The 15,648-nt window shown below is 41.1% G+C and overlaps 1 protein-coding gene across 1 annotated transcript in view; it reads left to right on the top strand.

Annotated features, from left to right (window-relative positions):
* Positions 1 to 14,353, top strand: part of SAMD7 (sterile alpha motif domain containing 7) — a 29,623-nt gene extending 15,270 nt beyond the window's left edge. The window contains exons 5-9 of the mRNA XM_089508878.1: positions 2,830 to 2,908; positions 4,499 to 5,181; positions 6,650 to 6,771; positions 10,765 to 10,875; positions 13,627 to 14,353. Of these exons, the coding sequence (XP_089365004.1) occupies positions 2,830 to 2,908; positions 4,499 to 5,181; positions 6,650 to 6,771; positions 10,765 to 10,875; positions 13,627 to 13,899 (1,268 nt within the window). The 3' untranslated portion in view covers positions 13,900 to 14,353. The remainder of the gene's footprint in view (positions 1 to 2,829; positions 2,909 to 4,498; positions 5,182 to 6,649; positions 6,772 to 10,764; positions 10,876 to 13,626) is intronic.
* Positions 14,354 to 15,648: the final 1,295 nt, after the last annotated feature.

Raw genomic sequence — 15,648 nt, 5'->3', positions numbered from 1 at the left:
GCTTCTTCATTACTCTTGGAAGAGTCACACATTCCAGGAAAGAAAATGCCTCCTCATTACTGACCCCTTTTAAACTGTGGAATTCTCTGTTCTAGGGAGCTGGGTTGCTACTCTGCTTGATACTATTTCTCTGTATGGCAAAGATCTTCCTGTTTAGACAGGAGTTTGTTTTATGAGTTTTATTCAATGTTTTCCCTTCTGAATCTGCTTGCTCTTTTCTCATGGTTCCCATTTTGCTGAACTACATTTACTACATATTATTATTGTTTGTTGTTGTTGTTAGCTACCTTGACTGGTATGCAAGCACCAGAAGGGTAGGGTACTAGTTTTTAAATACTGCAAATAATAAAATGGGCTGAAGTATTAGGAACACTTTCACAGTACACCAGCACTCAAAAGCTACTATGAAGAAAGAGGTACTGAACCATAGGAAACAGTTGTGAAGAAAAGTCAATACTGCCATCTGTGGATGGTGATATTACATACACCTTTACTTCTCACCAGTGAAAAACACATGAATAGTAATCTTAATCCAGGTCACTGAGACACATCTTCCATATATTATAAATTCTTCACCAGCTGCAATCAGATTCTGAATGAATATACATGCAATCATTGGAAGCATAGGAAACTGCCTTAGATTGAATGCACAGTATTGTCTATTGAAATTGGCTACAGTCAGGTTTCCGATGAGAATTCTTTCCTAACTTGAGATCCTTGATATTCCCTTATGGTCTCCCATCCAAGTACTAACCAGGCATGGCCCTGCTTGGCTAGACAAGAAATCAGGAAATCAAATGAGACTGTGATATGGTGATTTATCACTTTCTTATTTCATGTATAACATAAATCCTCATTGAAAATATTTACATGGCTTCTGACATTTTTGAAACATTGGGGCAGTACAGACTGCTGCGAAATGGCGGTCTGCATTTGCCCATTTTAACTCCGGAGGGACAGCGCAGCCCCTAAACCACGCGCCATCCCTCTGGAGTAAAAAGAACCTGTGTGTGCTGTGCGTCGCTTACGTCAAAATTGTGGCACCTATATGGACGGGATGCCACCATTACTCCACCACCACACTGTCCCTAACCCTAGTATCGGCGCCAGCACAGCGCATTCGGCCCGTCTGTTCTGGGCCATTATTAGCACTCTATAAAGTAGAGTCAGTGCAGTGTATTGGTTTGAGTGTTGGACTTCAAATCTTGAAGACCAGGGTTCAAATCCTCACTTGTGAAAAACCCACTGGGTAACATTGGCAAATCACTCTCTCTCAGCCTCAAAGGAAAGGAAAGACAAACCCCATATGAACAAATTTTGCCAAGAAAACCCAGTGGCAGGTCCACCTTAGGGTTGCCATAAGTCAGAAATTACTTGAGTAAAATCAGAAAGTTAAAAGAATTCAAACTGACACATTTAGTTATCTCTTCCCTCAAAGAATGTTCTAGGAAAACTGGTATGTGGCCTAGAACAGAGCAAAGAAGCACCATGAGGTCTCCTAAATATATTTTAAATATAATGAAGACAGTTGTGTTTGGCGCAATCTAAATATATCATCATGTGTCCAAATAGGACAGCATCTAAAGTTTAATAAAATGGGATCTATTGAAAAGAGAATGCACTGTAATTATTTTCACATAGGGATGTAAGTCCTGATTCAATTAATTCTTGTACAGTAAATAAGAAAAATTCAAAACTCCCTTTTCTCCAGTCAGTTTTTTGTGGTAATGGTGGAGGTGGAGGTCTTGGTAAAATATTTCACTTTTTTTATGCGTTTCTGTAAAATGTGCTGCAATGGAAAATTTAGTAACTGTTGCCTTGTTGCATGAAATAATAAAAGCAATAACACTGGAAGGGTTGTATGTGTCTTCAGGACCAATCAGACTGTCTTTTGTCCTTATTGCTGTATGTTATTGTTTGGCATCATAAAGAGAAAACACTTTGCCCAAGAGCAGATGTTTTATGTAAATAATAGTGTGTGCAAACTGTGAAAAACACAATGGAAAAACAAAAAATTAAGAGGGTCTCCAGGAACTCTGAATGAAGTCTTCTCATACTGAGATGATCAAATTTGCATAAAATGTCAGGCTGTGATTTTTCCCCCTACATCTACTTTATGACTATCAGTTGTAGTTATGCTTCTGTATAGGACACAGCAACAGTAATAATAAAATGATAACAAATTTCTCATAGTTTAAATGTATTATTATTTTATTATTACTGTTACAGAGTCCTGTATAGAAGCATAACAACAGCTGATACTTGCAGTGTAGGTATATAGTTTAAATGTCTAAATACTCTAAAGGCATCACCTTGGAAGCTAACCAGGGTCAGCCCTGGCTAGTACTTGGATGGGAGACTTCCAACAAAGACCAGGTGCTGTCGGCTATATTTCAGAAGAAGAAACTGGCAAAACCATCTTTTGAGTATTCTTTGCCTAAAGAAACCATATGAAAATTATGGGGTTGCCACAAGTCTACATACAACATGAAGGCACCTATACACACAATAGTATAAGTCTAAATTCAGTTATTCGTGGATTTAGTGTAAACCTACGGAATGAATAAAACATACACATAAGTGCTGATCCCAAGGTTCCCATTACTTCAGTGAGTCTACTTTAGTTGGAACTAACTACTGAATTTAGCCTTTGGGCGGCAATCCTGTACATACTTACTGGAAAGTAAGTCACACTGAATCAATTAGAACTTATTTCAGAACAGACATGCATGCGGTTTCTGCATTTCCTCTTGTTTTGTGTACATTTACACATTTAATTGAGAGAACTATTCCATTAAAAAAAATTAAGCTTTTGCCAACCTCTTTTAGGTTATAGTTTTCTCCAGCCAGAATCTATGGAAGCTGTAACCAGAAGGCAAGAACTGGTTCAGAAACAAAACATTGCCAGGTAAAGTGTGAATACAATACATCCTAGAATTCAAAGTTGGCATAATGAGGGAAACTTCTCTGCTCATTTTCTTCATTGTCCTCTGATTAGAGAGGATTAAAACAGTGGGTGCATATAGTTTGGATATAACTCATGTGACTAGTACTAAAATATTGGTACTAAATTTTGAGTATCTTAGGCTGAATACGCACTGTGGAAATAATGCTGTTTTACACTGCTTTAACTGCTGCACCTCAATGCTATAGAATCATAGAGTTGGAAGAGACCACAATGGCCATCCAGTCCAACCCCCTGCCATTTTGTGAGATGTGTAGCCTTCTTTCTGAGAGAGCTGTGGTGCCACAATAAATTAGAAACCCCTGGATTCCATAAGATGTAGCCAAGGCAGTTAAATCAGTATCAAACTGGATTATTCCTTCAGTGCAGATTCCACCCTAGATCTACTGTTATAATCAGATATTAGAAGGTTAAGAGGTGATATGATAGCCCTGTTTAAATATTTGAAAGGATGTCATATTGAGGAGGGAGCAAGCTTGTTTTCTGCTGCTCCAGAGAACAGGACCCGGAACAATGGATGCAAGCTACAGGAAAAGAGATTCCACCTGAACATTAGGAGGAACTTCCTGACAGTAAGGGCTGTTCGACAGTGGAATGCACTCCCTCGGAGGGTGATGGAGTCTCCTTCCTTAGAGGTCTTTAAACAGAGGCTGGATGGCCATCTGTCAGGGATGCTTTGATTTGGATTTCCTGCATGGCAGGGGGTTAGACTGGATGGCCCTAGTGGTCTCTTCCAACTCTACGATTCTATGATTCTATGATTCTATGATTAAACCAAGCAGAGATCTTATACATATGGGCTTCAGTCACTGCTGGGCTTGGGCACATACTGAAGCAGTCACAAGATTGCTAAGGTAGCCATCCACTTTCTCTCCAACATTTCACAGATTAAAAGAGGGACATGTGTGACCAAGCAATCTCAGAGTGTGGTGAAACTGGAAAAAATTATTAATGAGGAAGAACACACAAGCTAAGAAAGGCTGTAGCAGTTTGCTTTTGTATGAGACTACTGAGAAGGGCAACCCCCCCCCCCCCCGCTGTTCTTCTCCCCCTGTTGAGTTGAGTGTAAATGGGCCCGTACAGACAGGCCAAAATAAAGCTTCTTCGGGTCACTTTGGAGATATGCTGTTTAAATGATGCACGCGTCCTAAGAGCCCAGAAGCTGCACCAAAGCCATGCTGATGCTCCAGTCCTAAGAACCAGGGCACAGTTTTGGCGCTGCTTCTGGCCTCTTAAGATGCATGCATCATTTAAACAGCATACTACCAAAGTGACCTGAAAGAGCTTTATTTTGGCCTGTCTGTACAGACCCATGATTTTGGCACTTTGAACTCATTTTGCAGCAGTTGAAGTAAGCTGAGGACAAAAGAGGAAGGTTAGAGGAGAAGAGAGAAACTGGGAAATTTTACAAGCACCTGAAAAAATGGGATGAAAAAGCAGCTGAAAAAGTGTTGACAATAACATCAACAACAAGATTTCATTTCCCTGTATGCAATTCATTCCATTTTGTTTCCATCATGTTCTCTTATGTAGGATGGAGATGGAAATGGGTGCCATTTTTCAACAAAAAGAAATAGAAAAGGCTCACCGCAAAGGGCTGTTAGGACTGGAAGGCCCCTTCCTTTACCACAGTATCCCAGCTAGCCCAGTTGCTTTCCGAGGGAGACACAGGATACCAGAAGGCCACCTTCCTAATGACTTATATGTTCATCGAACCACCCTTGATGAACTTCATGGCAATGCCATGTTAATGGCCACCAACCCCTACCCGCCTGTCAGCACTCTACAAAGGGAGCGAGGCCGCCGTCCTGGCAGAAGAGCCGGGAATCACAAAGCGGCTGATTGTACTGTCAATGGCATCAAGAGCCAAGTAGAAGATAAGGCCATGGACCTGGCTGCTGTGGCTGCTGATGAAGAGAAAGAGGACAAAAAGGAAGCAGAGGTGGAAATGCTGAGCAAACATGAACAAAGTAAAGTCCACACAGAGCCATCTGCTGTGGTGGCCAAAAATGACAAGGAGTATGAGCATGCCTTAAGGAAAGATTCGGGCAGCCACGAAATACCCAGTGAAGCTAATGGCTGCAGCAATGGAAATGAGAAAGATCCCAGCAACTCTTGCTCGGCCTTTGAAGAAAAGTATGTGTATCCACCTGCATTTGCATTCTCGACACTCCCGTATGGTTTCTCTGTACCCAGCAACCCACTGCTACCTTCAGGTAAGGGATGCTTATGGCAGGGTGGGGAAGCTGGAGTCTTCTGGGTGTTGTGGACCCAGCTCCTGCCAGCCCCAGCTAGCATGGCCAGTGGTCATGGATGACAGAAGCTGTTCCAGCAGTATCCAGGCCCAGAAGTTCTTCACCCTGGTATTACACTTAAATCTGATTATATTTTATTATTGGTGGGAAGGACAAAAACTTGTTTGTGTTTAACAGTGGCTATATGTGGAGCTGTTCAACCAGAATTCTGAGAGACCCAGTTTTGAATCCCTGCTCAGCCTTAGAAGACCTAGGGCTGCATCTACACTGCCAAATTAATGCAGTTTGACACTGCTATAACTCCCATGGCTAAATTTTGAGTATCTTAGGCTGAATATGCACTGCAGAATTGATGCAGCTTGAGACCATTTTAACTGCTATGGCTCAATGCTATGAAATTTTGGGATTTGTAGTTTTGTGAGATATTTAGCCTTCTCTGTCAGAGAGCTGTGATGCCACAAAAAACTACAAATGCCAGGATTCCATAGGACAGAGTGTGGCAGTTAAAACAGTTTAAAAACTGCATTCATTTTGCAATGTGGCAGCACCCTGGGTGACCTTGGGCAAGCCATATTCTGTATATCATAGAATCATAGAGTTTAAAGAGGCCTCATGGGCCATTAAGTCATACTCTACTATGTAAGTCTTTGAGAGAGGCCTTCATCTTGATCCTGCCACCCTCAGAAGCACCTTTGGTGAGGATGTATGAGAGGGCCACCATTCTGGAATCCTCATATTTAGGAAGCTAAACCTTTATGCTCCATATTGTCCATATTGTTCTTAATTCCAGCAACAACAACAACAATATTTATTTGTATCCTGCCTCTTCCTATATTGGATCGAGGTGGGTAACAGCAAAGAAGAACAATAAAATCAAACATGAATATCAATAGATAAAAACATAGCAAGACCTATGGTGGCTAAGCTCAGTTGCTGTAAAACAGACCTTATATTCACGCAAGTGCTATTTTTGACAAACTGATTTGTTTTAATTGCTTTTCAAATTAATTGCTTTTCAAATTTATTTGCTATAAATTTTATTAATTTTAATGTTAGTTACCTTGACTCATTCATTTTTGGAAGTCAAATAAACACATAAAAAGTATGCAGCTTTAGTACACTATGGGATATGTTGTGGTCATGTGCCTTCAAGTTTTTCCCAACTTATGGGGATTCTAAGGGTTTTCTTGGCAAGATTTGTTCAGATGGTATTTGATCTTGCCTTCCTCTAAGGCTGAGAGAAGGGGACTTTTCCAAGGTCACACAGTGAGTTTCCATGAGAAAGTAAGGGTTCAAACCCTGATCTCCACTGTTGTAGTCCAGTGCTCAAACCACTACACCATGCTAGCTGTCTACGCATTGGATTTATTTTATTTTTTCATTTCTCTACAAGAAACCGAGTGTTAAACCTGTTCTTTCATTCCCATAGCCACCTCCAGCCTGATTCTGAATGCAGAAGACATTTCTTCTATTGAAGATATCCGCAAATGGACTGTTGAAGATGTATATAGTTTTATCATCAGCCTTCCAGGGTGTTCAGACTATGCACAGGTAGCCCTTAGCGTTCAATGTTTCTTAATTTACCATAAGAGTGTATAACTTTGTTTTTGAAAGAAGAAAAATTCAGGAATGGTTTAGCCACAGTTAAAGATGTCTGGGGCCCCATTCCCACTGGGCAAAAAAAGTGGCTTATATTGCTGCAATTCTGACTCAGATTTTTTTTCCAAGTCGTATTCGAATCTGCTCCCTCGTTCCAATTACAACAGGGGGCAAACAGACTCTGGGTTTTTTGACCAATGTTCTCATTCTCATTGAAATTTTCTCGGTTGTAATTTGAAGTGGACTTTTTTGCTCCCCATTCCCATTGTCCTTCTGGAACCTCTTTTTTTCAAAAAGCAGCTGTCAATCAAGTGCCTAAGTGCTTTACGTCACAGCCAATCAGTCGCTTAGGCGCTTTTCCCATCTGGGAAAGAGAGGAGCCACCTCTATTCCACCCAGTTTCCTTTGCCTCCTGGGCTCTCCTATGTCTTCCCAGAGTGCCTCTGGGGGAGGGGAAAGGGAGCCTCCATCCCCACAAGTTCCTTTGCCTCCTGGGCTCTCCTATGTCTTCCCAGAGTGCCTCTGGGAGAGGGGAAAGGGAGCCTCCATCCCCACAAGTTCCTTTGCCTCCCAGGCTCTCCTGTGTCTTCCCAGAGTGCCTCTGGGAAAGGGGAAAAGGCCTCCATCCCCCCAAGTACCTTTGCCTCCCAGCCTCTCCTGTGTCATCCCAGAGTGCCTCTGGGAAAGGGAGCCTCTATCCTCCAAGTTCCTTTGCCTCCCAGGCTCTCCTGTGTCTTCCCAGACTCCCTCTGGGAAAGGGGAAAGGAGGCTCCATCTCCCCAAGCCCCTTTACCTCCCAAGCTGTCCTGTGTCTTCCCAGAGCCCCTCTGGGAAAGGGGGAGGGAGCCTCCATCTCCCCAAGTCCCTTTGCCTCCCCCATTGCTCCCTGGGCTGTCTGGGGGGCGATCAAGGAGGCATGTAAAAAAAGAAAAAATAATAGTTAAAAATGGTGTTCAATGGCTCTCCTCACACGCTGTTCTATGAATGTGGAGCAGGGGGAGGTTGAAGGGGGGCGTAATGTGTTTACCGTGTTTGGAGGTCAATGTAGCAATTTGCTATGTTTGGACACCCGACAGAGCGCCTAGGCGATCGAAAGCTTAATTTAAAAATAAATAAATTTGTCTCAGCATGTGATTGCCTTACCCTGCTTCCCACTCCACCGGGGGAAAAGCTACATGAACGGGGGGAAATGGTGCTGGTAATGCAGGAAAGAGAACAAAGCCGGTGACACCATCAGGCCAGCTGCTTGAGCACTGCTCTTCCCATCCTCATGTTCCCAAATCAGACACCCTTGTAGTTCCCATTCATTTGCCCCGAATTGGACTCAGGAGGCGCAGGAAAAACCGCTAAAAATGTGCACCCTTTTTAAACCGGTGTATCCACCACTGATTCGGTTTTTCCAAGGAAAAATTGAATACATGGGGATCAGATCCGAATTCCAATGGGAACGAAATCGGCGCAATGAGGATCGAATGCGCGCTCAAATGGGAACGATGCACCCATAATTCGATTCTTGATGCACGTTATAAACCAGTGGAAATGGGGCCTGGGAGAGCAACCCAATGTGCCAAAGTGAGGGATATCTGTGATGGAGCCACAACTTCATCTAGAAACTGCCACTATTCAGTAGGCTTTGCAGGAGTCAGAGGGGGAAACATCTTAATGAAGTGAAATTTATCATCCCAGTTCCAAGATTAATGCTGAGTCTGGCTCTGTTTGGGAGAGTACTGTGAATATAAGAAGCTTTAACACTTTTGGAATACTTGGCTGTCCTCAGAATGTCCCCAGACTGCCCATTTGGGCATATAGAGACAGCTTTTTCTGCTGCTGCCAGGGAGGGAGGGGATCTCCATGGATAGACCTTTTTCTTAGCCAACATGGTAGGAAATACTGGTTCACTCCCTCCCTGATTCCCATTGATATTAGTAGGAGAGGTCTGAGTAAAAAAATATCGATTAAAAATCTTACTTAGCAATATATGACATAAAATAAATGTTTTGACAGTGTCCACAAAACCTAAATTCTTATTTATATCACATCTTCCAAGTGTCCTGAATTGGCAGGGGCAGTCCTGATGAGACGGTTTAGGGAGCTGAGTATGTTTAGACTGGAGAAGAGAAGGTTAAGGGGTGGCATGATAGCCATATTTAAATATTTGGAAGGATGTCATATTGAGGATGTAGCAAGCTTATTTTCTGCTGCTCCAGAACCTAGGACACAGAGCAATGGGTTAAAACTACAAAAAGAGATCCCACCTAAACGTTAGGAAGAACTTCATAAATGTAAGAACTGTTTAACAGTGAAGTATGCTGCCTCAGAGAATGGTGGAGTCTCCTTCTTTGAGGTTTCCTGCATGGTAGGAGGATTGGACTGGATGGCCTTTATGGTCTTTTCCAACTCTATGATTCTACTTCCATAGTCTCAGTTTTTTAACTACATTTACAATATTCCAGTTTCTCTCTTCTCTTCCCATTTCCCTGCTTTCTATTCTGCTTATTTAAATCTTTGCACTTGGAGTTCAAAGTGCAAAAGCAGTTTGATGTTGCATGGCCACATGTCTTTGTTTTCAACCATGAAATGTTGGAGGGTATATTATATGAGCCTTATGAAGAGTCAAAGAGCACTTGATGCTACATCAGTACTCATTTTAAGAAAGTATAGGTCAAATTAATGAAACAAAATTAGTTTCATATTCTATAAGAAATATACTGATCAATAAATCTACTTCTATTCCAAAAGCATGGTAGTGCTATCAGTTTTCATCTCAAGGGTTGTAAGATTCATTATATTTGGTGCCTCCAGAGTCCCACTGGAAGTGTTGAAGGGCTTCAAAATTTCTTGTTCTAAAACCCACAGATGAAACAAACATTTCCAAGACAAAGAAAGGAGATATTTGAAAGTTACATGTGTATCAACTGCATCCTTTTCAGACCAACCAAATAATTAGTATAGTTTTGGCAAACCTTTGAGCATTACATATTATTGGGAATCACAAACACAATCCTTTTAACTAGCACACCACATTTTATATATGGCTTCTGTGAATTATTGATTTTAAAGATTTTTTAAATGAAAGAAACATGGGCTTGGTATACACGAGTGGTGAAATGCCACCCCTCTTTGCTACGCAGCTGTGCAGCAGCATTCACATGTGGCTGCACAGATGCGCACTAAAAAAGGATCTTCTCTAGGCTGCTCTTTTTTTGCACCGTCATAAGGGCTGCAATGCAGCCCTATGACGCCGCTTTTGCTGACAGGCATATATATGTGGCACCACAGCTTTGCTGTGTGGACAGGGGCACACACCTGTGACATCACTAGAGCTGAGCGCATCTGGACACCCAGCCTTATTGAGCCCTAATATCGCTTCAACGTGCCCATCTGTACCGGACCATTGTAAGAGTTTTTCCACTACAGTTTCTAGACTGCCCCTCTCTATCAGGTAGTAGTGGCAAGTACCAAACTATGAGTCAAATCATGAGCTTGGGAAAGTTATTTTTTGGGCCTATGGCTCCCAGAAACTTCCAGCCCATATGTTCCGTAGTAAAAAAAACAAAAAAACAAAAACCTGTATTTCCAGGCTCAGGGTGGGGGGCTTCCAAGCTCAAGGTCTGGAAGGTGGTAGAGAATACTAACCTACACAATGACCAAAAAAAGACTTATAATGTTGACCAATGCTTGTGTATGCAACTAACAGAATGCTCTTTTTAGTAACATTGCCAAGTTCTGGCAGAAGTGAAATAATATGTTATGGGTTACAGATGTGCAGCTTCCAAAATATATTGAAGTAAAAAGAAGAAGAAAGTATAATCACTCTATTTTATTCGGTTTTACTCACTACAACCTATTTTAGCTCTCTTAACTTTTGGTTTATTGATACCGTATTTTAATATTGAAGAGTTTTTGGTTTTAAACAACATGTTTTGCTTTGCTTTGTTTGGTAAGATATTTAAAGATCATGCGATTGATGGAGAAACCTTACCGTTACTCACAGAAGAACATCTTTTGGACACAATGGGATTAAAACTTGGACCTGCATTAAAGATACGGTTGCAGGTAAGAAACACGGTTTAAGTTAAAATTCAGAAACTATTTTAATGTATACAACAGCAAAAAATTTAAAATACGGAAATTAAAAATACTGCAAGAATAAAAGTTGTTTAATGGACATGTCTATATTAAAATCTCATTAACTTTCTAATTATGGTGTTTACTACAAATCTAACTTTTGGTAGTACCTGGCCCCTAGTATAGTACATTGTTGTTGCGTGCCTTCAAGACATTTCTGACTTGTGGCAACCCTAAGGCAATGCTATCATGAGTTTTCTTTGTAGAATTTATTCAGAGTATTGTTTTTGCTTTCCTCTGAGGCTGAGAGAGTGTGACTTGCCCATAGTCACCCAGTGAATTCCCATAGCCATGCAGGCATTTGAGCCTTGGTCTCTCAGTGTCCTAGTCCAACACCAGCACATCACATTGGCTCAATATAGAACCTTATTGTTACATATTAAACAGAGGACAACAATATCAAATTCTGAAGAAACATGCCAAGAAAACCTTGTAATAATGTTGCCAGAACTTGGAGAGACACAACAGCAACAACAGCAAGTAACTGCCCTATGGACATACACAACATAAGTAATCTGCTGTAGCAAAATAAGGATGGACTGAGCTCTTTTCAAGAGAAAATCATAAATCTGAAAAAGATAGTGTTCTAAACAGTACTAATATCTGACCATGGCAAAGCATGGCATAGCTCCCTTTATCTATAATAGCTATATAACATGTAACATACAACAACCTGTAACATGCTGGTTATGTCACACTCACAGGGGCTTTCTACATAGGTGAAAAATACCATACTCATCCTGAAATCAGTGCTGGCAGTCCTGTCAACATATGGCTACTTCAAGGGAGGATCTGTGGTTTTCTTGCCCTTAACCTGACTTTGCTCCAAACTAAGCAAAGTAGCAGGAAATCCCAGTGTTTCCTTGTGTGCAGGAGCTGTGTGTAAAGCATGAGCTTCCACTTCTGATGAAGAGAGAAATGGGCACCCAGACTTATCCTCAGCAGAACTGACAGTACACCAAGCAGGTGTAAACATGGAGCTCCTGCCTGCAAGGAATCAGCAGCTCCAAAAACAGGCTATCCCCTTTCCCTGTGCTGCTCAGTATGGGAAAATGGGATGGCATGGCTCTTGGCTCTCTGGACTCCTTGTTGATCACATGTATGGGTGCCCACTTCTGTCTTCAGCAGAAGCCCTGGTGGTGCACTGGTTAAATGCCTGTACTGCAGCCACTCACTCACAAACCATAAGTTTGCAAGTTCAATCCCAGCCAAGAGGGCTCAAGCCGACTCAGGCTTGCATCCTTCCAAGGTTGCTAAAATGAGTACCCAGCTTGTTGGGGGCAATTAGCTTACACTTTGTTAACTGCTTAGGGGGTGCTTAAGTGCACTGATAAGCAGTATAGAAATGTACTTGCTACTTGCTATAAGCAGTAGTGCACTAGGCAGGCTTTACAGAGAGCCCTTGCCCATGAGGAAGTGGTGGCAGCAGCTTCGAAAACAGGGGACAGACCAGCTGGGCCAATGTGGTATTGGCCCATGTGCACAGCTGTGCGGTGTTGCACTGGATTCGGCCCAGTGTGTGTGGTCAGGGTCAGTCCAGGGCATAATGCTCCAGATTGGCCCCAGATTAACTGGCTGGTGTACAGACCTAATTCCACTCCAGACAATTGTACTTTTAAAGATCAAAAATAACTGTGAAAGAAACCATTACAGTTTCATCACTTGAATTAAACTCTGGTACCAAGTTGGGTGGTGCACTTTTAAACATATTGGGTTTATTTTCAGGAGTTTAAACCAGTAGTTAAGGAGAGAGGTATCATTTGACAACTATGGTCGTCATTCGGGTCTCCATAATGCTCAAAGGTTCCCAAGAGGGCCTAAACAGCTTGTTATGGAAACTATCCAAATGAATGCCTTCTCAGATTTTAATACTATAAAGAACTAGAGAGCAGTGCAGTCTTCTCTCTCACAATCTCGCCCTCATATAATCCAGTATTAGCAGAATCTGTTTGCCTCCATAATCTTATTAGAGCATGCTCTAAATTCAATGTACAATAGCTTGAATAAAACTAAACCAGTTTTCAAAACCAGATAAGGAACCTCATGCTAAGTATCATATGACAAACAATTAAGATTTAGTGCCATCAGTACATTCTCTCCGCCTGTCTTCTTCCAATTTGCATCAATCTCCTTTGCCTTGCTTTTGAACATTTTTCATCCTTAATCTTTGTTCATTCCTCATTGTCTCCACCATTTATCTGTTATTTCCGCTCGTTAGCCTTATCTGATCACATCCATCATCAGTAGTACTACTGAAATCTGTGAACATGATCAGTAGAACCACTTAGAATGAAGACACTGGACAGACAACACATGCATTCTTCCTGAGAATTGGACAGCAATTGCAATTAGAATAAACAGAAGACATCCCTACTTATTGCTTACTCAAGCACAGATTTGCTCCCATGAGTTGACTATCCAGTATAGGAGGACAGAGCTTTGAAAAATTACTTTGTTGGACTACAACTCCCAGAATCTCCCCAGCCATCACAGCCAATGGCCATGTTCTTTCAGGGATTCTAGGAGCTGTAAAAAAGGAACTTTTCCAAGCTCTTCCGAAGGCTCAGGTATTATATGTACCCATCAGACCTATGGATAATTTACTACATATGAATGCTTATCACATTTAACTGACAAGATTTTCAAAAGTAATTGCTACCATTCCTTGTCTCTCCAAAGGTGTCCCGGCGCTTAGGCAGTGCCTTCTACATGATGAACCTTCCTCTGTCCATGCCCACTCCATCTGCTCCAAGCAAGCCTTCTGATCCTCCCCCAGATGTGGCATCCCCTCTTCATTGCAATAATACTGGTGATGCTCTAGCCAGTCCTACCTCCCAGGATGCAGAACTTTCCAAAATGGTTGAACAAGGTGCTACAGAAAACAGGGAAAATACATCAGATATAGCCGGAACTCCGGCAGATTTCCATATGGTCAGCTATCAGAAAAACTGAAGCTGGTCACAGTCTAGAAATGACAGTGTGTTTTTAAAAAGTGACCATGCAAATCTAAAACACTTGTGAAGCCTGGAAACATGAAATTAGCTGTGCTCAATAAAATTTACTGTTTTTTTAAAAAATATAACTGAAATATATGCATCTGTGCAATGAAGAAGTAGCTTTTATTTAGTAAATATGAATGCACTTAAAGATTAGTGGCAAATCGTTAGGACACGTTCTAATGGTAGATCTCTGCCTGATTTGTAATGGGTCTCCTAGAATTCCTGACTCCTAATGCTTTAACAACAACAAAAAATTAAAATGGTAAGAAAAAGATATTTGCCAAGGCCAGCATTGTGCCAACTGCATATGTCCCAGACTCACAGTGTTCTTTATCTGTAACATAGGTGTGTTAATTGGTTTCTTTTGACCAAGTCTTTTGTTAACTTTTGTTAATGATCTTTGGAATAGCGGTATATAAATAAAACAAATTATTATTATTATTATTATTATTATTATTATTATTAACCTCTTTTTAGAGCATTGTGTTAGAATCCTTGATCTCTGGTAACTCACATATACTTTTGTAATTATCCCAGTATATGGTTCATGGGATGCAAAAGATAGTTGATTCTACCTCCTCATCCCTGGTTTGCTCTGATTTGTGGACTTCAGCGTTCTAGAATAAGAAGAAATTTCTGTTGGATTGCAATGCTTTCTGAAGACAGAAGGGGTCCACCTACAAGCAGGAAGATTCCTTCCATTTGCAGTAGAGTGGAATACAATTTAGCAATTAATAGCTATTTAGTTTGCCATCTCTATTAAAATTATTATTTAGTTTACACTCTGCCTTACTCATAAAAAGCAATAAAATCCAATGAACATCCAGTACAGGCATTCTGGTAAATGGTCTGACATGTAACACTCAACAGTTTGAAACACACATCAATGATAATTAAATTCATTTTTACCTCCAGAATTCTCTTATAAATGCTATTTAATTTTATTAAATCATATCCGAACATTCATATCAATGTATCCAGAGAGGTTTCTTTGTTCCAAGTAAAATGCTAAAATTTCAAAAGTGCATTTTAATGAAGCTGTGCCAGTTAATATGTTATCAAGCTAGCTTGGAAGATTAATTCATTAAATACTTAGAACACTTCATATATAGTTTTAAAAATCCACAAATTTTATTGGAAAATTGCAAAGCGGTAGAACATAGAATGTGCATTTGGGAGGGAGGCACAGCACACTAACTGCTTTGTTTATGAACCACATTAGAGACCTGTTCATGGGACTGCCAGCTAGCACAATATAACTGAAAGAGTATCCACTCCATACTATAAATCATTGGGGCCATCTTAGCTGTTACACTTCTTCCAAGCCTTCCAGTGTGAGTCAACAGTATAAACGACAACAGTGCTTCCCCTGTTTAAATATTTGAAGGGATGTCATATTGAAGAGGGACCCAGCTTGTTTTCTGCTGCTACAGAGACTAGGACCCGGAGCAATGGATACAAGCTCCAGGAAAAGAGATTCCACCTCAACATTAGGAGGAGCTTCCTGACAGTAAGGGCTGTTCGACAGTGGAACAAACTCCCTCGGAGTGTAGTGGAGTCTCCTTCCTTAGAGGTCTTTAAATGGAGGCTGAATGGCCATCTGTCGGGGTTGCTTTGATTGAAATTTCCTGCATGGCAGGGGGTTGGACTGGATAGCCCTTGTGGTCTCTTCCAACTCTATGATTATATGATTCCCAAGTTA

The sequence above is a fragment of the Sceloporus occidentalis genome, unplaced genomic scaffold, assembly GCF_023333645.1.
Source record: "Sceloporus occidentalis isolate IW3139 unplaced genomic scaffold, rSceOcc1.0.p SCAF_2, whole genome shotgun sequence".
Lineage (NCBI taxonomy): Eukaryota > Metazoa > Chordata > Lepidosauria > Squamata > Phrynosomatidae > Sceloporus > Sceloporus occidentalis.
This window is presented reverse-complemented; position numbering and strand designations above follow the sequence as displayed.